This window comes from Tursiops truncatus, chromosome 2 (assembly GCF_011762595.2).
Source record: "Tursiops truncatus isolate mTurTru1 chromosome 2, mTurTru1.mat.Y, whole genome shotgun sequence".
In the NCBI taxonomy this organism is placed as follows: domain Eukaryota; kingdom Metazoa; phylum Chordata; class Mammalia; order Artiodactyla; family Delphinidae; genus Tursiops; species Tursiops truncatus.
In genome coordinates this window covers 139,240,087-139,263,849 of record NC_047035.1, presented here as the reverse complement: position 1 = coordinate 139,263,849, position 23,763 = coordinate 139,240,087, and the positions used below count along the sequence as shown (strand labels likewise).

At 53.4% G+C, this 23,763-nt stretch overlaps 2 protein-coding genes across 5 annotated transcripts in view; one reads left to right on the top strand and one right to left on the bottom strand.

Moving 5' to 3' along the window:
• The first annotated feature begins 1,351 nt into the window (after positions 1-1,351).
• IDH2 (isocitrate dehydrogenase (NADP(+)) 2) lies at positions 1,352-20,940 on the top strand. The gene is made up of 11 exons (XM_019945718.3): positions 1,352-1,584; positions 10,581-10,672; positions 11,668-11,833; positions 13,447-13,607; positions 13,692-13,835; positions 14,801-14,937; positions 15,125-15,276; positions 16,782-16,894; positions 17,068-17,165; positions 17,259-17,351; positions 17,830-20,940. Exons 1-11 carry the CDS (start codon positions 1,470-1,472, stop codon positions 17,915-17,917), a joined length of 1,359 nt encoding a protein of 452 aa, XP_019801277.1. The 5' UTR covers positions 1,352-1,469; the 3' UTR covers positions 17,918-20,940.
• ZNF710 (zinc finger protein 710) overlaps positions 19,522-23,763 on the bottom strand; it is a 63,872-nt gene continuing 59,630 nt past the window's right edge. For all 4 annotated transcript variants that reach the window (XM_033852141.2, XM_033852139.2, XM_019945715.3 and 1 more), the window contains one exon: positions 19,522-22,257. In XM_033852141.2, the coding sequence (XP_033708032.1) occupies positions 22,088-22,257 (170 nt within the window). In that variant the 3' untranslated portion in view covers positions 19,522-22,087. The remainder of the gene's footprint in view (positions 22,258-23,763) is intronic.

The window sequence follows — 23,763 nt, the reverse complement described above, 5'->3', positions numbered from 1 at the left end:
CAGACTTTGGGGGTGGCCCCAGAACAGCCTCCCCTTAGGTCCAGTCTACTAGATCTCTGGGCCAAAGTAGTAGCTTTGCCTGGCTGAGACAGGGAGAAGGAAGCTTTGAAGTCACTAATTCAAGGTCACTTTCCTGGCCCAGCTCCATCTGGCAATGTTGACTCTGAGGCAATGAAGGGGAGAGCTGGGAACACAGGGCAGAAAGAGGTGGCTAGCATTCGACCGGGTTGGTGTAGCTGGGAAAGTGGGGGCTGGGGTCAGATTTTTCTAAATAAAACCCAGCCCCAACTGGTGTCTCATTTCAAGAAGATGAGTGAAGAGAGAGCGAGAGACTTTGGTTGTTTATGGCAGAACCAATCAGTATTGTCTTTTGTATGAAAGCAGGCAAAAAATGGAACCGTTTGCCTGAGTACTGTCTGACAAGCATCGTTGGTTGTCGTTGAGCACAGGGTGTGTCCCAAGTCTTTAACATAAAGTTATTTCACCCAAGTCTCCTGGCAGCCCTGTTGCTGTTATAGTTCCCATCTCGGAAAGGAGGAAACAGACTCTGGCTATGCTTAATGACTTCGAGGACTAGCAGCTTGACCTTCTGGTGAGAAGCTGAGGGATTTCAACTCTTTTTTTTTTTTTTTTTGCGGTACGCGGGCCTCTCACTGTCGTGGCCTCTCCCGTGGCGGAGCACAGGCTCCAGACGCGCAGGCTCAGCGGCCATGGCTCACGGGCCTAGCCGCTCCGCGGCATGTGGGATCTTCCCGGACCGGGGCATGAACCCGTGTCCCCTGCATCGGCAGGCGGACTCTCAACCACTGCGCCACCAGGGAAGCTCGGGATTTCAACTCTTGACTCGCGTCAGTCTACCTAACGCGTGGAGGGGATAGGAGGATCTGAGAGCGAATTTGAGGAGACCCGAGGTGACCATAGTCTTAGTTCAAGAACACGGAACGCGCACTGGTTAAATGCGCCTTGGAGTTTCAGCCCAGCTAACGCGAAGGACGCAGGAGTTTGTTCAGATTTGCCTTTTGGGGCTTAAGCTGATGTGTCAGCAACTGATACTCTGGTTTAAATAGGGCATCCTGGAGAGAGGGTTTTTCCTCGCTAACGGCTCCCCTAATCCTCCAGTTCCCACCCCCAGCTCCCGGGTCCCGGTGGGTCTCACCCCTCTCTCACCTCAGTAGCGCTGAGCTTTCCGCGGTGCCCAGAGACGCGCGCGCCGGGCGCGAGGGCGGGGTCCGGGCTGGTGCAGGGCCCAAGGAGGAGTCCGGCCCCTGCCGGCCCCGCCTCCTCCCGGCGAGGCCCAATAGGGTGGCGGGCCCCGGCAGTCCCGCCCCGGCCCTGACCGCTCAGCCCGCGCTTGGCAGGCCTAGGTAGCCCGCCGCCAGGCAGCTGCGAGCAGTGGCCGGCGCTAGGATTTCGCCTACCCCGGTTCGTTCGCTCGCTCGCCAGCCAGTACGACCCCTCACCCGCTCGGGATGGCTGGTTACCTGCGGGTTGTACGCTTGCTCTGTAGAGCCTCCGGTTCCGGGCCGGCCTGGGCGCCGGCAGCCTTAACAGCCCCCAACTTGCAAGAGCAGCCGCGGCGCCACTGTGAGTGCCACGAGGAGGGTCCGGGCGGGGTGCGCGCCTGGCACCGCGACGCGGCGTCCTTCCGGGCGGGGACCAGCGAGCGCGACCCAGGACGCTCGCGAGCCGGGGACGGCGGGGTAGGGCACACAAAGAGCCGGCGGACGGGGACGTGCTCCCCTGCCCCACCTTCCAGGCCGTGCCAGTCGCGGGGGGCGGGGGGAGGACTTGAAGGAAGGTGGCAACTGGTGGCCCGGGCGATGCCGGCCCTGCTGCCCTGCGCCCCCAGATTTTCCTGCAGGGGGTGCGGGGGGTATCCCGGGCTCGGAGCGTATTCTGCCCGTCCTGCGACCCTGGAGGGAGACAAAGCAACCGAGTGGGTACTGGAGCGCCTGGCCCGCTCCACGCGAGTGAGGTAGGGTCCCGGCGCGGTCCCTGCTCAGACAAAGGAGGGGAAGGAGGAGGTATCCACTTCCCCTGCCTTCTCACCCGGGCGCGCAGTGATCCCTCCTCGCTGTCAGGCCCTCGTCAGCTATTTTTGGAGCCTTTTACGCGAGAGTTGGAGGAGTCTCCTTTTTATTTTCGCTTTGGACGCCCCCATTCTCCTTGTCGACCCACTTGAAGCTCCGTCCTGGGGCCTCTCCTTGGCTTGACCTGTCTCTTCTCGCCAGCCCGCTCCTGAGCTGCTCCTTGGCCCTGCCGCGCTCACCCGACTGGGGAGACCCGGCAGCCGCGCCAAAATGTCACTTTCCCGAATTGTTCGTCACAGCTTCTGTGATACCCTTAGTTTCCTGCTTAGGAGAGAAGACAATAGTCTTAATAAGCAGGGCATAATAAGCAAGAGTTAGCCTGAACTTCCACTACCAAGGCAGGCTGCCAGGTCTGGCATTGGTCGGCCCCCTGGCTCTCCATCGCCAGCTACAAGAGACAGGGAACGATGTAGGTCCCTTAGCTCTGTCGAATGCCTGTTGCCACGGAAACCCCTATCCTGACCTGGCCAGCAGCTCCCTGGAGTGAGGAGGAGGGGATGGGGCCCAGGCAAGCTGGTCTTACTGCTAGAGTAGGTAATCTTTAACCTAGTGTGGGAGCAGCTGACCAGAGCTGAGAAGAGCCCCAGCACCCCACCTCCCCTTTCAAGGAGAAAGGGGCATTTCTGTTTTTCTACTCATGAGATTTATCTCTAAGGAGTCGGCCCTGCAACTCGAGGTTCTAAGTGTCCCCAGGTCCCAAAAAAGTTTCCCATGTGGCACCACGTTCAGCAAAAGATGGTGGAAGTTAGATACATTTTCCAATTCTCCCCTTTTTTTTTTCTGCACTGATGGTAAAAAAAGAAACAAAAAACCCCACACAAACAAGAAAAGCCCCTTTGAAGCCTGAATTTTGATAACACATGAAAAGAGCAGTCAGTTTCAGGTCCTTCCCGAAGCCCCCAAGTGGGGTTGGTTATTAACGAGGAGAACTTGGTTGGACATGAGACTGTACAATTGTGACCTCTGCTAGCTTGTTACTTGGCAACACTGCTGGAGACAGAATACTTGGCATTCCCCTTGATGACAAGGAAAGAATATGCTTTGGCTAAAATACTTTTGTGTTTTTGCTGCCAGGTAATTCCCACATGTGTCTCCTTCTAGTTTTGCAACTCATAGGCCTCCAGCGACTGCTGGTGGTGGTTCTGATTAAGTTAGTTTGGGGAAGTGAGGGACACTGCTCAGTGGGAGAATTATCTATCCTTCCTTGGCTCAACTCCTAGTCTGGGAACTTCTTCATTTCCTCACCCTGTCCCTTAACTTTTCAGATCTTGGTGATTTGCCTGCACTCTTAGATTCCAGAGGAAATTATTTAATGATTGTTCAGTTTTGCAGACCCACCAGTAGGGTTGTGTGTTCTCCACTGAGCCTTGTTTCATCCACATCAGATAAGACCACAGCTATCCCATCAGAGCTATTTTTGGGTAGTCGTGTTTAGGCCCAGTAGGTTTTGAGGAAAAGCCTCTAGAAAGGCTTGGGGCCTGCCTCCAGATCCTTTGTGTGAGGCTGAGGCCTCTTTCACTGATTCCAGGATGGGGTGCTGGACACTGCTGTCTGATTACTGGAAGCCAGTCTCTGTGGCCTGCCCTGGAGTTTACACTTCTGTAAACCATGTTTAAAATGCCAGCGGATTGCAAATATTAACACATGATAAACTGTGAGCTACTCCTGGTGCAGTTTTGTGGTGAGGACTCACTGGCCTCTGTGTGGTAATGCATCGCAGGATGGGGGAGGGGAGGGAGTACTTTTCATCCAAAGAGGAGGTTATGGCAGAGCAGTCCTTAGCACAGATTGAATTGACCATAACTTGACATTCATTCATGGATTCAACAAATATTGTGCTTCTACTATGTGCCAAGCCCTGTGCCAGGGACACTCTGGGGACAGAGCTGGGAATAAGAGACAAAGATTTCTGCCCCATGGAACTTAAATTCTAATGTGGGGACGGACAGTAGACAAGAACTAAGGAGAACAAATAAGCAAGGAAGGTGTGGGTGAAAGTTTGGGTAGGGCTGCCAGAAAAGACCCCACTGAATGCAGTACTGAGGGAGTGAGGGAAGCAGGCCATTTAGTGTTCAGGGGAAGAGAGGACTGCAGGTGCCAAGGTCACGATGCAGGAGGGCACCTTTGCTTGTTGGAGAAGCAGAAAGTAAGGCTGGCTCAGAGTGCAGAAGGCGAGTGATGGGACATGAGGTCAGACAGTGGAGGTCATGGGGGGCTTGTAGGCCATTTTTGAGGATTTTGGCTTTCTCTGAGTGAAAGAGGCGGCCTTGCAGGGTTTTGAGAGGAGTGTTGTGACCTGATTTACATTTTAACAGGAGCATTCTGGCTTCAGGGACCTGGTAGGAGGCCTTAGTCAGAATCTGGCAAGAGAGCATGGTGGCTTTGACCATGGTGGCGGTACTGGGGTGGGTGGATTCTGGAGGAATTTTGACGGAAGAGCCAGTAGAGTTTTTTTGGTGGTTTTGATGTGGGTGTGAGAGAAAGGGAGGAGTGAAGGATGACACCAAAGAAAATACTAGAGTCTCTTCCAGAACTGCTGCCCTGCCTTCTTTAGCCCTCTGGAATTGGGGGCGTCCCCCTACATTCTTCTGGGCCATGCTGGCTGAGCAGCCTCTCTTCTGCTGACAGCAGCATGGGTAGGAATGTGATGAAAGCAGTTCAGTTAAGTAGACAGGGGGGTGGAGGGGTGGCTGTCTTGGGAGGAACCTCTAGCCTGGAGGCTAGGTCTACTTACTTGAGCAGCAAGTAGATACTGAAACCGGGATGGTTTTGTTGTTTTTGTTTTTTAATGTTTATATATTTGGTGGTGTCGGGTCTTAATTGTGGCAGGCGGGCTCCTTAGTTGCGGTTCCAGGGCTCCTTAGTTGCGGCATGCAGGCTCCTTAGTTGTGGCATGCAAACTCTTAGTCACAGCATGCATGTGGGATCTAATTCCCTGACCAGGGATCAAACCTGGGCCCCCTGCATTGGGAGTGTGGAGTCTTATCCACTGCATCACCAGGGAAGTCCCTGGGGATGGGTTTTGAAATCCTTACTTGGTGTTCGGTGCTAGGAGTTGGCCTAATGGGTCTCTTGTGACTGATGTAATTCCATCCCACACCCTGGCCAAGAGGACAGTGTTTGTGCAGCCTGTCATCTGAAGAGATCATGGCGGCTGTCCCTAGTAGGCCTTCAGGGAGGCCCAGCCACTGTTCTTTGAATTTCAGGTAACCTGTCACCTCTTGTCTCCCAGAGAGGGGCAGACGGTGTGGATGTCTCCACCATAGTGGCTAAACAACAGACATGGTCTCAAACTCCAATGCCTTGGGGCACTCTGGAGGGCACGTGGCAGGCCTGGAATGGAGCGAGAGGCTGTCCTCATACCAGCCCATCCTTCATCCTTGCCAGGAGTGAGCGTGGGCTCAGTGGGACGAAGCGACTCATTCTTCAAGAGGGACTGGATTTTTATGTAAAATCTTCTCGGTGTTTTTTTTTCTTTTGGTGCGGGGACTGGTTTAAATTAAACATTAAAGAATTTTTTAATTTCTTATTTTTTATTGTGGTAAAAAATGCATAACAAAAATTTCCATCTTAATCATTTTTATGTGTGCAGTTCAGCAGTGTAAAATACATTCACATTGTTGTTCAACGATCTCCGCAGCTTTTTCATCTTGCAGGACTGAAACTGTGTACCCATTAAACAACTACCCTTCCTCCTCTCCCCCCCAGCCCCTGGAAACCACCATTCTTCTTTCTGTTTCTATAATTTTGACCACTCTAGGTACCTCATATAAGTGGAATCAGACAGTATTTGGTTTTTTGTGACTAGTTTGTTTCACTTAGCAGAATTCCCTCACGGTTCTTCCATGTTGTAGAGTGTGTCAGCATTCCTTCCTTTTTAAGGCTGAATAAGATCCCATTGTCTGTATATAGCACATTAAAAAAAATATTCAAGTTAAAATCTATTGACCTTCTGAGTAAGGTATAGGAATTGTGAAAAGCTTAGGTGATATAGTTATTAAATCCTTACATATTTAATACTGTTTCTAATTTATCATGAGTTATTTCCCAAAAATGTTAATCACAGCTGGATTGAAAAAGTATTTGGGTAATACATAAAGTGTCCATAGGAGCAAGCACCCTAAGTTTTTATCATATGCTGATAGAGAATTGTTTTAGGTGTTACAGCTTATGAGGTCCACAGTTTGACTGAATGGGTTAAATAAGCCTCTGTTGCTGTTTAACTGCATTGTAATTACCAAAAGTAATAATGCATGTAATTAAAAATAACAGAGAAGCTTTTTTATTAAAAGATCTTCTGCTCCAAAAAACAAACAAACAAACAAAGTATTTGGGAAAGGTGGTGATGTTGTTTATATAAGTATACCACATTATAAGTCTACTGGTGATCCAAAGAGAATTTGTCTTTGTGGAGTTTGAAGCAAAAGAACAAGCGGCAAAAGCTATTGAGGTAGGTCCAGATCCATCACTAAAACATGGAAGCACTTCCTTTTTTAGTTTCAAAGCAAGTACATCCATGTTGAAGTGGTGGGCAGCCCAGTTTTGGAAAAAAAACTTGGAATCATGAACATAGTTTAACTTTTTGGAGGAAAGTTTTTCTTAAACTTCCTGGGTTAGTTCCCAGAGTCCTATTCTCCTCTTGAAGGTTCATATCACATTTTGTTTATCCATTCATCCGTTGGTGGACACTTGGGTTGCTTCCACCTCTTGGCTATTGTGAATAATTGTTATGAACATGGGTATACAAATATATATATATATATTTTTTTTTGCGATACGCGGGCCTCTCACTGTTGTGGCCTCTCCCGTTGCGGAGCACAGGCTCCGGACGCGCAGGCTCAGCGGCCATGGCTCACGGGCCCAGCCGCCCCGCGGCACGTGGGATCTTCCTGGATCGGGGCACGAACCCATGTACCCTGCATCGGCAGGCAGACCCTCAACCACTGCGCTACCAGGGAAGCCCTATTTTTTAACTTTTTTGAGGAACCATCATACTGTTTTCCATAGTGGCTGCACCATTTTACATTCTCGCCAGCAATGCACAAGGGTTCCAGTTTCTTTACATCCTCACCAACATTTGTTACTTTATGTTTTTTGGTCTTTTGTTTTTTGGGTTTTTTTGATAGTAGCTATCCTAATGGGTGTGAAGTGGTATCTCATTGCAGTTTTGATTTGCATTTGCCTAATGATTAGTGACATTGAACATCTTTTTATGAGCGTATTGACCATTTTTGGAGAATATCTATTCAAGTCCTTTGCCCGTTTATTAATCAGGTTATTTGTTTTTTTGTTGTTATTAAAATTGCCTGATTTTTAAGCCTTGGTCACCAATCAACATTAAAGAAAACCCCTACGACCTGGGCCAAACAAAATGAGCCTCTGCTGCTATGACTCATATCACTGCCCCCAGTCCTCGGCTCCTCTGGGAAGTTGCTTTGAGGGAGGCTGCACACCTGACTTTGATAACAGCACTGCTTGCTCTCTCCATTACTGATAGGTTTTCCCTTCCATACTCACTCTTTGAGGACAGGCATTGTTGTGTTTAGGTGTTTCAGGAAGGGGTGCTTACCCTTAGCACCTGGTTGTAAATAAGTGGGCCCTGTGGTCTCTGAGGGTTTGACACCTGCATACACAGCTGGGAAGGCTGCCTGCTGTGATCTTGATATTGAGCTCCCCCATCGAGGAGTGTGGTGTCCAAAGACACCAGCTGCTGTGCCTGAAGCCCAAAGCTTGAGCAGAGCCCAGGCTGAGGCTGAACCCTTTAGGACTGGCCCCAAATGGGTCTCTACTTAGGGAACTTGATTACCGTAGGCTCGGCACATTAAAAAAAAAAAAAATTGATTGGCTCTCATCACATTAACTCATAGAAGATGCTCCTAAAATCTAAGCTAGCTCGCAACAGCCCAACAGACTTTCTGTAGGTCCTAAAGCCCTTTCCACTCAAGCTTTAGACCAGAAATGCTGAAGGAATTTAGTAGCTTGGGTCCAAAGTCCTCACTGCATCTTGGGAAGAGCTGAAGCGGTGTCAGCCGTGTCCACCATGTTTTCTGGGGAATGAAATATTTTGAGTCTGTGTTTGCTTTCTGCTTCTCTACATATGGCCCACAAAAGCGTCCAGAGGCTGCACTTGAGCCAGGGCCCTGGGACACAGGTGAGGCCTATCCTGACCCTGACACAAGCCATGCTTCCTGGGTCTCATTTTTCTTCCCTATTAGATTAAGAAAAAAAAAAATCTGTTTGCACATCTCTGGAAAGTGAGTTATTCTGCTGCACATAATTCACCTTTTTCTTAGCGGGTTGGGATGTCATCATGAGTCATGGCAGTGGTGTGTTTCATAGGACAGTGATGTGTTTGGGGTCTTTTGGGCTTTGGTCCCTTTTGTTTTCATGAGCCTAGGTAGCCATGCTTCTTCATTTTTCTAGGCCTGCTTTTCACAGGCTTCTGTCCCTTGCTGTCAGCCGAGCAGATGTCACTTGGGGTTTTCATCCTGTCCCCTCTTCTGATTTGCTGTGTCTAATCTTCGGTGAGTTGAAAGACCCATAGCTACATCTGTAAGGATTGTGTGTAACATAAGACTAAATGGGCCCTAAGTAAGGGCTGAGCAGGGCCCCTTTGGGGACAGGGCCCTGCTTTCATCTGGGGTTCAGCAGAAGGTGAAGTGTCTCCAGACACTCCTGGAGTGACTGAGGCAGGGTTGTAGGCTTCACATAGATCTTGTTGCCGTGCTCTTCAGCTGCTGTTTCTTCCAAGGCTGTGGCCAGAGGCACATGCTGGTGCTTGGGTGCCCCTGCTGCAGGTTAAGGGTCAATAAGCCTCACCCACAGCAGCCTGCACTGATAAATTGGATGGGCCATTTTCTTTCTTTTTTTGGGGGCTGTGCCCCACGGCATGTGGGATCTTAGTTCCCCGACCGGGGATCAAACATGTGCCCCCTGCATTGGAAGCACGGAGTCATAACCACTGGACCTCCAGGGAAGTCCCGTGGACGATTTTCTTGAGTTTTGTTTGGAATTCACTTCCCAGACTGTTGGTTTTTCTCATGAGTCAGACTTTCCTTGAAGAGCCTCCACCAGCTCCTGTTTCCTCCTCCACCATCTCCCTGGGCCTGGATCAGTCACTCGTCCAGTCCTTTGATGCATCTCTGGCAGGACTGGCGGACCTGAGCCTGCGTGGATCAGGGCTTCTGCATTCCATTCCCAGGTGCCCATCAAGGAAGGTGTGGATCTTCCTGGATCTGCTGTTTTCAAGCTGTGTGAGCTTTGGCAGTGAGCTGACAACCTCTCTGAGCCTTAATTTCCTCACATTTAAAGTGGAGATAATGATACAGTAAGTCCCTTACATATGAATGAGTTCCGTTCAGAGAGCGCGTTCCTAAGTCCGATTTTTCATAAGTCTAACAAAGTTAGCCTAGGTACCCAACTAACAAAATCGGCTCTATAGTACTGTAATGTAATAGGTTTATAATACTTTTCACACAAATAATACATAAAAAAAAAACAGACACACAAAAAATAAAACATTTTTAATCTTGCAGTGCAGTACAGTACCTTGGAAAGTACGGTAGTACAGTACAACAGCTGGCATCCAGGGGCTGGCATCGAGCGAACAGGCAAGAAGTTACTGACTGGAGGAGGGAGAGGAGGTGGGAGATGGTAGAGCCGAAGGATCGGCAGCAATAGGAGACAGAGGGCAAGCAGCAGTTTCACTCATTCACATCCTGGGCTTGAAATAAAGATACTGTACTACTGCACTCTATACAGTACTGTACAGTAAAGTACACAAAAGCACACCCATTTGTAGAGGATGCGAGCATGTGACAATGTACACCAGACACATGAGCTAACTTACATGATTGGACATGTGAACGCATGTTCGCATCTTTGAAAGTTCACAACTTGAAGGTTCGTATGTGGGGGACTTACTGTACTCCCCTTGGGAGTGGTTCAGAGGATTAAATGTGAAGGGTGTGGTACACCCTCAGGCCCATGGGAGGTGATCTATATAGTTTCCCTGCTCAGTTCATGTTACTCAGGCTCTCAGGTTGCAAGCAACAATCAGAGGAAGTGTTTGGAAGGACACGGGGTAGCTCATGGAATTGCAGGGATTGGACAAGAGGGGATTCCAGGCTACCCTGGGGAACTGGGTGGCAGCAGCCGAAGGCAACCTCTGCCCGGCTTGCTGCTTGACAAGGTGACCCCAGCTGGCTCTCATTCTCTGTGTTGGTCTCCTCTGCTGTCAGGTTCCAGGAGAAAGGATCTGACTGGCAGGCTGGCATCTGGCTAGTCCCAGCTCTCCAGACTCAGCGGGGGATCCAGCTCCCCCCGGGTGGTCCCGGAGCTGCTCCTGCAGGAGGGGGAGTGAATGCTGGGCAGCTGGGCCCTGGCTGACACTCCTCCCTCCATGGTGAAGGGTGGGTCTGGCCGGAGAGGAGAGGGGCTCCCCCACCAGCCTCCCCAGGGGTATGATGTGCTATGTGTGTCTGGTCCTAGATGCCGACAAGAGGATCAAGGTGGCGAAGCCAGTGGTGGAGATGGACGGCGATGAGATGACCCGTATTATCTGGCAGTTCATCAAGGAGAAGGTAGTTCCCTCCTGAAGTGGGCGGCCTTCCACATGGCCGGCCGGGCTCAGTGTTCAGTCCCCACTTCGGGTCCCCAGGGTTCACCCGTCACCCTGGTGGGCAGGAGCAGTCCTGATTTTCCCCTTCCGTCCACCCTTCTGTCATGTCCAGACCACTCATGGCTCTTAAGACGTCAGGCAGGGGACTGTCCTCAGCCATCCGTGTCACGTGCTCGTGCCAAAGCCAGCATGTTTTCAAAACTGTGTGCAGATTCAAGCCTGACCCTGTATCATGTCGTTTTTTTGTTTTTTTCATTTGTTTTGTTTTTTTCAAACTCGTGTTTCAGCATGAATTGACTATCCTTCGGGACTTTCTTCTTTTCCTTTTTTTAATTTATTTTTTATTGGAGTATAGTTGAATATATCATCTTGATCTCCTACATTCCTATGTGCACCCTTGAGGGAGTGAGAGAAGAACAGGGCCGGAGTGCGGGGGGACCACATCATTAACCTTTCCTTAGCGGTTCAAGGATGTCATCGCGAGTTGTGGCGTGGGGTCTGTTGGAGGACAGTGATATGTTTGAGCCACCATGGCAGACGGTTCCCAGGGTGGCTGCTTGGCTTCTCCAAAGTCGCTGTGGGCTGGGTCTGCCTGGGAGAGCACCTTGTCCATGTGCCTGTCCCCAAGAAGAAGGTTGAGAATCACCACTTCTGAGTGGGGATGAAGAGGGAACCCGCTGTATAGAGAACCCTAGATGCACTTGGAGTTGGGGTTTGGCTGAACTGATGGGCCACCGCAGGGGGGGTGTGGTCCACGCTAGGGGATGAGCCCTCTGAGGGGCTGCAGCCTGGTCTGCCGGCCTCTCTCCAGAGCCCCGGCCTCTTGACAGCTTTGGCCAGCCCACCGCTGGCCTTTCCTCTTCCCTGCCCTGACGGGGTGTCCCCTGCCACCGTCCCCACATGCCCCCGAGTCACAGTCATCTGGGCTGATGCCAGGCCCCGGCCATCTGTCTCTAGCTCATCCTGCCCCATGTGGACGTCCAGCTCAAGTATTTTGACCTGGGGCTCCCAAACCGTGACCAGACCAATGATCAGGTCACCATCGACTCCGCGCTGGCCACCCAGAAGTACAGCGTGGCTGTCAAGTGTGCCACCATCACCCCTGACGAGGCCCGTGTGGAAGGTGCGAGGGGCGCGGGGGCGGGCGGCTGGGACAGTGCGGGCTGGGAAGTGACCCTGGTCTCCCTGCAAATGCCCAGCACACAGCGGAGCCTCCAAGGTTCCTGTGGAGGAGGCTGGGGAGGGGAGGTTGAGGGCTGGCCTAGGTTCCACAGTTGGGGGTGGCAAAGCTGGGGCCAGGGTCTGTGTCCCCTGCTCCCAGGCTGGTGGTGTTTCTGCTGTGCCGTGTGGCTCTGGCCAGTGTGGGTGTCACTGGTCACAGAGCTGATGCTGACACTGTCACAGTGAGGACAGGCTCTTTGGGCAGCCTGCCCCCCTGGCCTCCTGGACTGCTTTGCAGGCAGGTTTACAGAGAGACTCTGGGGCCCCCTCTGTCCAGGGTAGTGCTGGGTGTCAGGCCTGTGTCCTTCAGAGGCTCGGAACGTCCCCCATGTCCCGCCACTGTCTTGGCACTGCAGGTCTGCCCTTTGCCTCTGTGGCCGTGGAGCGGTCTCAGGTGCCCCACCAGGCTTGGACAGGCCGCTGGTCCTCGGTTCTGGGGGCTGCTCTCGAGGGTTCCATGAAATGGCACCAGTGTGTGGGTAAAGGATCCGGGTTTGGGAAATTCAAGAAAGGGTGGTTTCAGAACTTGCAGAGTTCTGTCTCCCCACTTCCTGCAGTATGAGGGGCCTTAAGGAAACCTTCAAGACATCTCCAAACTCTGCAGGCCTCCTCCTGTCAGGCAGGTTGTTCCCGACCTCAGGGTATGGAATCATTTTAGTGCTAAGCTCTTTCAGCTGATTTTCTTTGATTTCTCCTGAACCCTGGGATTCATACATCCCCACTTTATGGACAAGGAAGTAGAGGGTCACAGTCTTAGTAATTTAGGCTGAACCCAGCGGTGAGTGGCAGTGCTGGGGCTAGAACCAGAGCATCTGGAGTGAGGCCGCACACTGCCAGGTTCATCAGACAGCTATGTCCAAGTGTGATGTGGGAATAATAATAACTGACAGAGGGGACTTCCCTGGTGGTCCAGTGGCTAAGACTCCATGCTCCCAATGCAGGGGGCCCAGGTTCAATCCCTGGTCAGGGAACTAGATCCCACATGCATGCCGCAACTAAAGATCCTCCTGCATGCTGCAACTGAAGATCCTGCATGCGGCAACGAAGATCTCGCGTGCCACAACTAAGACCCGGTGCAGCCAAAAAAAAAAAAGTATATATATGTATATGTATATACATATATGTGTGTGTGTGTATATATATATATATACATATATATGTATATATATAAAATAACTGACAGAGCCCTTACCATGTGCCAGCCACTGCTCTAGGTACTTTACACATGCATGCATTTAATCCTCACGACAACCCAAAAGGCCAGGTGTTTTATCAGCAATTTCATTTTATGGCTTAAGTTCAGCCACTTGCCTAAGGCTGACAGTCAGAGGTGGTGCCACAGCTGGACCCTGAAGACAGGAAATCTGATTCGGGAGCCCACGTGCACACTCTAGACTCTGCTGCTGCTTCCCCGCAGATGATTTTTAGGACCCCCATCTGTGTTCTTGCTTGGGGTTCAAATTCTGGTTGGAAGGTGGGGGCTGCAGTGGGGCCACTTCATCTTTGTCCTCATAGAGTTCAAGCTGAAGAAGATGTGGAAGAGTCCCAATGGAACCATCCGGAACATCCTCGGGGGGACTGTCTTCCGGGAGCCCATCATCTGCAGAAACATCCCACGCCTCGTCCCTGGCTGGACCAAGCCCATCACCATTGGCAGGCACGCCCACGGCGACCAGGTCGGCCACGGTGGGAGTGGGGCTCCAAGGGCCTGGGTCCCGCATCTGGAGCACTTGGCCTGAGCCACCCTCTCACCTCTGCAGTACAAGGCCACAGACTTTGTGGCTGACCGGGCTGGCACATTCAAGATCGTCTTCACCCCAAAGGACGGCAGCGGAGCTAAGGAGTGGGAGGTGTACAGCTTCCCCGCTGGTGGCGTGGGCATGGGCATGTACAACACGGATGAGGTGAGCAGCGGCTCCCCGGCTCCCTCCCCCCACGCCTGTCTCTCCATCTCCAGCCACATCGGGTTGGTGGTTCTGACTATTCCTGCATCGGTGGCCTGAAGGTCTGAGGCCTGAGAGCAAATGCATCTTAGGTGTGTCCGAGGGCCCTGCGGTGGGCCCGGTGTGGAGGGCTGTCCCACTCCTGCCCAGCCAGGTGCTTGTGCTCCCCACCATTCCTGCACTCCCTCTCGGGTGCGTCCTTGGGGGCACATTGGTGGTCAGCTCTTGGCTTACAGCAAACTGGGTAAGCACTTCTTCCCCTCCCTACCCCCACCTCTTGGCTTTCCTTTCCTCTGTGGTTGGGCTCACTCTCAGGCTGTGAAGAAATGGCCACCAGTAGCTCCAGGCTTATCGCTGCCAGCCTGGCTACCCTATCAGAAAAGAGCCCCGCCTTTTTTTTTTTTTTTTTTTTTGCTGCACTGTGGCATTCAGGATCTTAGTTCCCGGACCAGGGATTGAACCCATGCCCCCTGCAGTGGAAGTGTGGAGTCTTAACCACTGGACCACCAGGGAGGTCCCGGAAAAGAGCCTTTTTGCTCATGATTCCAGCAAAAGTACAGGCCTGGGTCACATGGCCATCTCTGAGCCAATCATGGAGGCCCAGGGGAGGAAGGGCTCTGATTGGATAAGCCCAGGACACACTATCAAGTCTAGAGACGGGCAGGTGGGCTGAGGGCATTAGCCCCACCCCAGCCATATGGTCTAAGAAGTGGGGAGGGTGGTAGCTTTCCAAAGCAGTTGGTGGGGCTACTTCGTCCCAGAAATTGGGAGGGGGATGCTGGGCCAGTAGAAACAATAGATGCTCACTCCAGGGAGGCTGGGTTAACCCCGGCTGCCTGCGAGGGTCCTGTGGAGGGAAGGGATGCCGTTCCCAGGGCCTGGGCCCGCCCTGGGGGACCACACCAGGGACCTCTCTCTCCCTGCAGTCCATCTCGGGTTTTGCGCACAGCTGCTTCCAGTATGCCATCCAGAAGAAGTGGCCACTCTACATGAGCACCAAGAACACCATTCTGAAAGCCTATGATGGGCGCTTCAAGGACATCTTCCAGGAGATCTTTGAGAAGTAATGGTCCCTCCCTTTAATACTTCTCAGGGACGCCATGGCCCTTCTTCCCTGTCCCCTCAGCCGCCCTTACTCACCCAGGGAGATGGCTGTCCCAGTGCATCTGTCTCAGCTCTGAGGCTCAGGGAGGGATCCCCAACCTGTCAGCCTCCCGCTCTCTCCCCACAACAGGCCCTTTTGCTCCCAGGCACTACAAGACCGAGTTCGACAAGAATAAGATCTGGTACGAGCACCGCCTCATTGACGACATGGTGGCTCAGGTCCTCAAGTCTTCGGGCGGCTTTGTGTGGGCCTGCAAGAACTACGACGGAGACGTGCAATCAGACATCCTGGCCCAGGGTACGCTGGCAGCACCTGCTCCCTGCGGGGATGGACTGTTGATTTTCCCTAGCTGGGGGGATTTTCTCCTTCGGGGAGAACACTTCTCTAGCGGAGCAGCAGGACTGGGGCTTGCCTGCTCATTTCAGGGTCTCCTGTGGACAGCAGGGGCCAGGGGCTCCCTGGTGTCTGAGTGAGGAAGGATCCTACGTTAGCTTTGGACTGGGGTATTACTAGGGCTGCCGTTCCAGAGGAAGGAGAACGTAGGAATTCAGGTGCTAAAGGGCTAGATGTGTTAGCCCTGAGGTTGTTCCTGTCCATGAAAGGGCCAAGTGACTCTGCGTGGCTCCAGGTTTGGACTAGGTTTGGCTCTAGTAGAAAAAGGGGAGTAAGCACAACCGGATGCTCTTTACATTACAGAGAATTTGTTTTGCACAGTAAACCTTTTGGATGTAGGAGAATATTGGGGATGATGCAAACCCCCAGGCCCCAGAGCATCCTGAAACACAAGTTGGGTTGCAGCAGAAAGCCTGTGTGAAGCCGTTAGGGAAGAACAGAAAGAAATAGCCCAATTGTATTGGGAATGAGAGCAGGAAAGAGTGGGAGGAGGCAACATGTATCCATAGCGAGTGGAAGAGAAACCAGGCTCTGTGAGAGGGGGCGAGGTCTAGCTCCTGATAAGGAGAAAAGTGAGGCCCACGCCAGGTTGTGATGAAAAGGCAGAGGGTCTCAGTGCTTTATAAAAACCTTTGACTTTATTTTGAAAAGTTTGGTGTGATCCTCTCACTAGAACAATTCCCATCTAGGATGGGAGCATGAAAAGCCCTAGCAGACAAGAGAAAGGCGTGAAAGGTACCCTTAAGTGTATGAAGATTGGTGAGTGTGAAGGTCCCAGGTGCAAATGGAGAAGGGATTCCCCCTTCCTCTGCCCCAACAGCAAAAATTCTTACACAAATAATTTTCCTCTAGAAGTTGCCCACTTTTTCTTTCTTAGGCATTCAGAATTCTTATTTTGGTGCTGTGGGGGTGCTTTTGAAAACTAGGAGACCTTGGCCACAGAAAAGGTTGACATCTGGATTTGGGAAATCTTGGAAATAAATCACAAAGCTTTAAAGTGGCCTGAAAGAGCAGATAAAGTGATCACTGTGAAACAGCTGGCTGCAGGCTTTATTCTTTCTGCTTGAATGAGCCTCCTGGTCACCAGCCAGGGTGGGTGGGCAGAATTTTGGGGGATCTTATGCCCTGGGGGGACCATAGACTCTGGGGCACCTGGAGGTAGGGGATGCAGAATTATGCTAACAGGCTGATGACAGCCACCTCTGAGTGCCCCTCTGCCCTGTACTGGGCCCTGGAGACCCAGGACAACAGTAGACAAGCCTGAAACAGTCTCTGTTCTCCCAGTTATAGGTGGGGGTGGGTGGAGACACAGCAAGGAAGCAGCTACAACAGCTGGAGGGCAGGTGGGCTCAACCCCAGTGGCCTGAGGAAAGGTGCCGGCACTGAGAGGATGTCTTCCTACTTTCCAGGCTTTGGCTCCCTTGGCCTGATGACGTCCGTGCTGATCTGCCCGGATGGGAAGACCATTGAGGCTGAGGCTGCTCATGGGACGGTCACGCGCCACTATCGGGAGCACCAGAAGGTGAGTGCGAGGACCGTGGCCTCATGACCATCTGCCCCCGGGGCCCGAGCCCACTGGCCCTGAGGGCTGGGAGCACGGGCCTGGTCCTGTCAGTCTAGAGGTGGGCAGCTGTGTCCAGGTGGCCCTCTTGTTGGCTGGTTGGCTCTTCATCCCCCTGTGACCCCTTCCCCCAGGGCCGGCCTACCAGCACCAACCCTATCGCCAGCATCTTTGCCTGGACGCGTGGCCTGGAGCACCGGGGGAAGTTGGACGGAAACCAGGACCTGATCAGGTGAGTGCAGAAGGAGCACCTGAGCCGGATCCGGGCAGGTTTTGGGCCCTGGCTCCACACAGCTGGGGTCTCACTCTGCCCTGTCCCCTGCAGGTTTGCCCAGACCCTGGAGAAGGTGTGCGTCGAGACAGTGGAGAGTGGAGCCATGACCAAGGACCTGGCGGGCTGCATCCATGGCCTCAGCAAGTGGGTGGCCTGGGGTAGAGGGCAGGGCTGGCCTTCTGGGACCTCCGGGTCAGGTGGAAAGAAGCCCAGGGTCCTTCTTAGAGGCCTCCTCCTGAGTTAACTTAGCTGCCGGGGGCAGGACAGGTCCATGGCCCTGGGGGATGGCTCGGGCCAGCCTACGCACACCAGGCGCAGCGAGTGGGTCCCCATCCCTGAGGCTAGCTGCTCAGAATGTTTCCATCCCCTGCTGCACCCATCTCCCAGCTTCTCCCCAGAGAGCTTGTACCTAGTTGCCCACTCACCTGGAAAAGCAAAGACAGGCCTTACTGGGTTCCTGCCGAGTTTGCTGTGGCCTCTTGACCGTTGGCTCCAGGTGCCTCTGGCCTGTAGACCTCCCCGTGACCGCACGAGGGGGCTGCCGTCCGGATGCCTGAGCTCAGGCTCTGCCCTGGGAGGGCCCGGCTGGAGCGGCCCTCACGTGCAGGTGCTCTCTTGGCAGTGTGAAGCTGAACGAGCACTTCCTGAACACCTCGGACTTCCTGGACACCATCAAGAGCAACCTGGACAAAGCTCTGGGCCAGCAGTAGCGGGTGGGAGCGCTGCTGGCTGCCGTGGCGGCCGGGCTGGGGCCGAGCGGGTGGCCACAGGTTCCCCCCAACCCCGACGCCCCCGCAGCGGAGGGTGAGCTTCACACCCCCTCTTTGGAGGCCTTTCTCGGGGACACTCTTTTTTATAAGCAAGATGTTTTTAGAAGTATCTGTGTGTTTCCCCTCATGGTGACATGAGGCAGGAACGGTGTGTTTTACCTCAGCCAGTGGTATGTTTTGCATACTGTAATTTATATTGCCCTCGGAACACATGGTGCCGTATTTAGCTACTAAAAAGCTCTTCACAAAACAGTCTGCTGTGTTCGTCCCTGAGGGGAAGGAGGCAGCTGGGGCCTAGAGGCAGAAGCCCTCAAAGGGCTGGCGGATTCCCCCGGGGGCTGCCCGGGGAGCCTTGGGTCACAGCAGGCCTCTGTCCAGTCAGGGGGCCACCGGGGGGAGGGGACCAGGCAGAAGGCCTGTGGGTTCCCTGGAATTTCCTAGCACGACCTGGCTTCTGTATCCTCTTTTCCATTTTGAGATTGTCACTTCCGATAGAGTACGGTTATATATATATATTTTTTTTCTTTGATAGTTTTAACTTTCTAAACGTGCCCAGACCTCTTTATTTGCCTGTTTCTCAGTCCTCGAAACAGGTCCCACACAGTGGCCGCCTCAGTTCTCTTCCCCACGGCTGCCTGGGACTCGGGCCTGGGCCTGTGAGTGGGGCCCCCATGTGGTCCAGGCTAGTGAGTCCCAGACTTGGGTTCTTCTTCACCATTCTGTGGCAAAACTTGGAAAAGTAAGTTTATGAAGTTGCTATAAAGCTAAACAGATCCAACTTAAAGGGCTATCCTTTATTCGGGGATTATGTTCTACTTTTGGTGTTAAAATGTCCTAGGGAAGAGTTGTGTCTTTTTTTTGGCCGCATGGCTTGCTGAGTCTCAGTTCCCTGACCAGGATCTGCAGTGAAAGCGCAGAGTCCTAACCATTGGACAGCCAGGGAATTCCCGAGTTGTGTCATCTTGACTTGAGAAAATAAATACTTGGCAACCCAAAGTCCATTTCCCACATTTGGGTGGGCTCTCATGTATTCTGAAACCCAATAGCTGGGAGCCTTGGTAGCTTTGAGATGGGCTTCAGCTGCCCACCTCCACTGACAGTCGCCTTCTGCGCTAAGACCACTCTTCCTCAGTAATCACTGGACTCCCGGCGCTCTAGGAGGAAAAGCTGGCGTGATGACTCTGGCTGGCCCAACTCCTGGGGGGAAGCTCAAGGTTTCCGGCCTCTTCCCCATCAGTAACGAAGGGCTGGCAGCTCCCCAGAAGGCACAGCCTCTGAAGCCCAGTCTGGCATCGGGAGCTGGCTTCTGTCCTGGTGGCCTGTTGGTGGGGAAGCGGCTTTTTCTCTTCGAGTGGTGGGAATTCTGGGGCCTTGACCTGCGCCCCTTTCTCACGGGCTTGGAGCTCTGCAGGTGGCCATTCTAGTGCAAAGGATGGGCTGGGGCTCCTCTGGGCCCCCAGAGAGGGAAGCCTTGTAGGGAGCTCCTTCTGAGGGAGGGGTGAGGACTGGGTCCCCAAGAACCATGGAAAGAAGCACTCGCAGTCACCTCACTAAAGAATATTCATTTATTTATAATTATTGCTAAGTAAACTTCTCTTTTAAACAGGAACATAAAAACACAGTAGGGCTTTGCACAAGTGGAATTTCTAAACAGTTGGTTTGTATACACGTCAAAATAAGTTAGAATGGGATTTGTCCAGGAGTTTCCAAGTCACCCGAGAGGCTGCACGCCTCTTTTGAAAAGGTTGGGGTGGGGTGGGGGTGGGGACCGGAGCCTTGCCAAGACCACCGCCCACCCAGCTCCAATTGTGAGTTGTGCTGCTTCCTTCTCTCAGCCTTGCCCAGGTCCAAGGCACAGGGCATGGGGGGCGTTCAAGTATTGAACCTTGCAGAGGGCTGGTGCTGATGGCGGGGCTGGGGGCAGAGAGGAGAGCCCCACCCTGGGGGCCAGACCGTCTCTCATGGGTTTCCAAGACCAAGGCCACTGCACTGGCAGGGAAGAGGAAGAAGAGGAGGTACAGGGTTCTTTTTGGTACCAGGGGAGAAAGAAGTTGTGGGAAGAGGTAGTTTGCGGGGATGATGCTTCTGCTCAGCAGGAGAAAATGTCTTCTACAGTGACGGGGTCACTGCCACCTGAGGGTCATCATGGCGGGCACCTGGGAGGCTGGGGGGCCTCGGGGTCTGGAGAGCCACAGTCGGGGCGAGGCTCCCGTGAGCCCCAGCCCTCTTATTTGCTGCTTAGCATGAACTCTAGCAGAGAAGGAAGGGGCACCTGGCTGCCTGATCCCGAGGCTACCTTGTCCTCCCCTCCGTCCTGATCTCAGCCACCCTGAGGCCTGGCTTGGTCCTTCACTAAGGATACGGCCTTGGGGGCACCTCCCTCCTCAGCCGCTCCCCGCTTCCTGGTTTCTGGGCTGAAGCTGGTGGCTTCACCTCCTGTGCCTCTGGGAATGGCCTTGCCTGCTCCCCTCCACGGAGGCCGCAGGGGGCGAGTGGGTGGGCGTCTGGGTGCCCCAGCATTCCTGAATGTGCTCTTTCACCGCCCTGGGCCTGCAGTCTTCAGTTCCGGGGCAGGAGCTGGCGCGGGGACCGAGGAGATGAGAGCGGGCTGGCGAGGGAGCGAACCGTGGGCTGAGCAGGGGCGGCAGCCCGGGCCGCTGCTCTGGGTGGTGCAGAGCAAGTCACTAGCCGGAGGAGCTGGGAGAGGGTGGACGGCCTGCCGGGCTCTGCCTCCTCCTGCCTCTCGCCTTGGCCTCCGGAGGCTTCCTGCCAGCAGCTGAAGCCCCAGGGCCAGACCGACAGTGCCTTCCGAGCCCGAGTCCCGCCAGGGCAGGCCACGCTGCTCTTGGTTGGGGAGGCACAAAGCACGCACAGCACACGAGAAAGCTTCCGCTGGCAAAAAGAAAATGATCTCCATCAGAAAAGATAATAGGTGACACAGAGTTGGAAAGGAGAAAAATAAATTACCTTCAAAATACCCCCCTTTGCTCAAAAAACCTTTTTTTTTCCCTCTATGGTCTTCATTTTCCTTTTTAAATATGTTGCTCTTCCTGGGACCCTGCTGACTCTTGGCTGTCCCCATCCTCAAAATGGATACTTATTAGACCTTAAATAAGAGGAAAACTCCAGGCCCCCACCCCTACATAGGCCCTCCTTGGCCTCCTTAAGGACAGCCCCTCTTGGTCCCCAATGACCCCATCACTGGTCCCCCCACTCAAGGGGCCTCCATCTGTCTTTGTTAGTGTGTCTGACGCAAGGCATGTCCTGGCTTTGTCGGGGGACCCTGGGGTGGTGCCCCACTTCGAGACAGAACTGGAAAACAGTTTGCTGAAATCCACTTTAGGGACGCCCACTTTCAAACAGGGCTGTAAGATGCGAGGCTTCGGGGGGTCGGCTGGAGAGGACGGTAGCTGGGGGTTGGGCTACACCCCGCTTTCCTAAGGCCAGGACCAGGCCGCATGCACACCTGGCTGGAGGAGAGAGCGGGAGGCACCAGGAGGTAGAAGGCAGAGGGCCCTGCCTGGCTGTCCATGGACAGGGTGGGGGAATGGGCTCTGGGCCTGGGCTTTTCGCAGCCCAGGGGCCGGTGGGGGGTAAGGGTGGGGGGCAAGGCTGACCAGCACAGGAGCTCAAACATCCCTAGAGGCAGGAGAGGGTCCAGAGGAGAAACAAGACATGGCTCAAGAGATCTCCCTCCAGTGACAGGAGCCCCGAGGAGCCATCAGGATGGCCCTGCCCACATGGGCCGCCCCAGCTCTGCTGGGCCTGGAGAGACTAGAGAACCTATGCCCTTGTGACCTGTCCCCAGACGGCCCCCATCTGCATTTCTCCCACAGCAGCAGGCCAAGGAGACCCAGACCTGGGCCTCCCGTGTTACCCTTCCTTCCCTAGGATGCCTGGGGCCTGTGCCTGGTTCACAGCTGAGGCCAGTAGTACAGTCTCCATTTGGTCTACAAGTCCCTAGTGGTGCAAACGACTGAGTGGGAGGGAGGGCTCAGGACAGTGGGGCAGTAGCTTGTTTTTCAGCTGCAGGAGGTGCAGCCTGCAGCACATGGGTCTCCCCCCACGCCCCACGCCCTCCTTGCCCCGTCCTGGGTGGCCTGGCCTGTGCTATAGCACGTTGTAGTAGGCCATCTCTTTCATGGCCTGTTCGGTGAGGACGCTGGCCTCGGCGCTGCTGTCCACACCGGCGTAGGCGTAGGCGTTCTCCTCGAAGTCCTCGATCTCCTGCTGGCTGTCAAGCTCGGAGGGGTCGGTGCCCGTCAGCTCCATCATGGGGTCTGCAAGAGAGGGCACAGTTAGGCCTGGATGCTGCCTGTGGTCACTCCCACACGGGAAGCAGAACTAAAGAAGTCATTGCCAGTCACTGCTTCCAAAAGACTCTCAGCTGCCTCCTCTGCCCTCCTGCTCTGGGAGGCCCCCGACTCCCGTGGCTTCTCAAATGTGTGCCGAGTGGGTACAGGCTTGGACTTGAACTCTTGGGGTCATCCCTCTCTTGCACCTCCTGAGTCACTAAGCCCTTATTTATTCTTCGCAACATTACTCATTAGTCTCCTTTGCCATATGAAAGCCTCCTGTACTATATCATGTCTGCAATACCACTCGTTTGGCACCTACTGTATGCCAGGCACTTCACATATATCATCTCATGAATGCTCACAGCAACCCCGTTTAGGAGATCAAAAGGAAGTTCAGAGAGGTTAATCACCTTGCCAAAGGGCACCCAGCAAGTGCTGTTGTTTTGATCCACTGTGCAACTCTACCTCACTTGGCTGGAGGGCGCTGTTTCTCCTCTGACCTGGCGCCAGTTCTACCCAGTGGTATCCTCAGGCCTAGCTCTCCAAGGCCAAGCACTCAAGGTAGGTTAACAAAGACGATGAGATAAAAACTCTAAGAGGCCTCTTGTAATTTTATCAAATTGAAATCTTTTATAAAGCTCTTACTGTTGGAACAAAAGCCAGATAGAAAACTCCACAAAGGAGCTTGGGTGGGGCTGCCTTCCAATGAGTTATGGAGGGAGGGAGGCCCAGGGTGTGACCTGGGGACCTGGGAGTCTTGCTGGCAGGGACTGTGGCTGAGCCCCAGTGTGCATTCTGCCCCTGTCCATCTGGGATATGTGATGTGTTTGGGGAGAAATGGACCCCAGCCCAGGGGTAGCCCTGATGAGTCTAAGGCAGGGTTTTCCAACCTTGGCATTAACATCTTGGGCCATAATTGTTTGTTGTGGGGGACTGTCCTGTGCATTGTAGGAGGCTTCCCAGCATCCCTGGCCTCTATCAGCGAGATGCCAGTAGCATTGCCCCCGCTGTGACAACCAAATGTCTCTAGACATGGCCAAATGTCCCTGGGGGGGCAAACTCACCCCCAGCTGAGAACCACTGGTTGAAGGGTAATCCCACTCATTGCCAATGAGTGGCTCAGGATTAGGGATGGGACCCAATTCTGGCCAGTGAATCATGAGGAAAGGCCTGCTAGTGAGTTCTTAGAATGTTCTTATTAGTTTCACAGAGCAAAGGAGAGCAGGCTCTTACTCTTCCAATGGAGGTGAACAAGGAAGCATATTGCCCTAAAGGCCACTGGCAGCTGTTTTGCGACTATGAGGAAAAGCACAGCTAATAATGTGGACAGAGAGAGGGAGCCTCACCCTGTCATTGTTGAGGGGCTGAATCAGCCAACTTTGAAGACAGCCTGGACTGCAAGTCATTTCTTAATTTATTGCTTTATTGTTTAAACCAGTCTGAATGGGGTGTCTCTTACTTGTGCCCATAGCATCTGACTTTATAAAA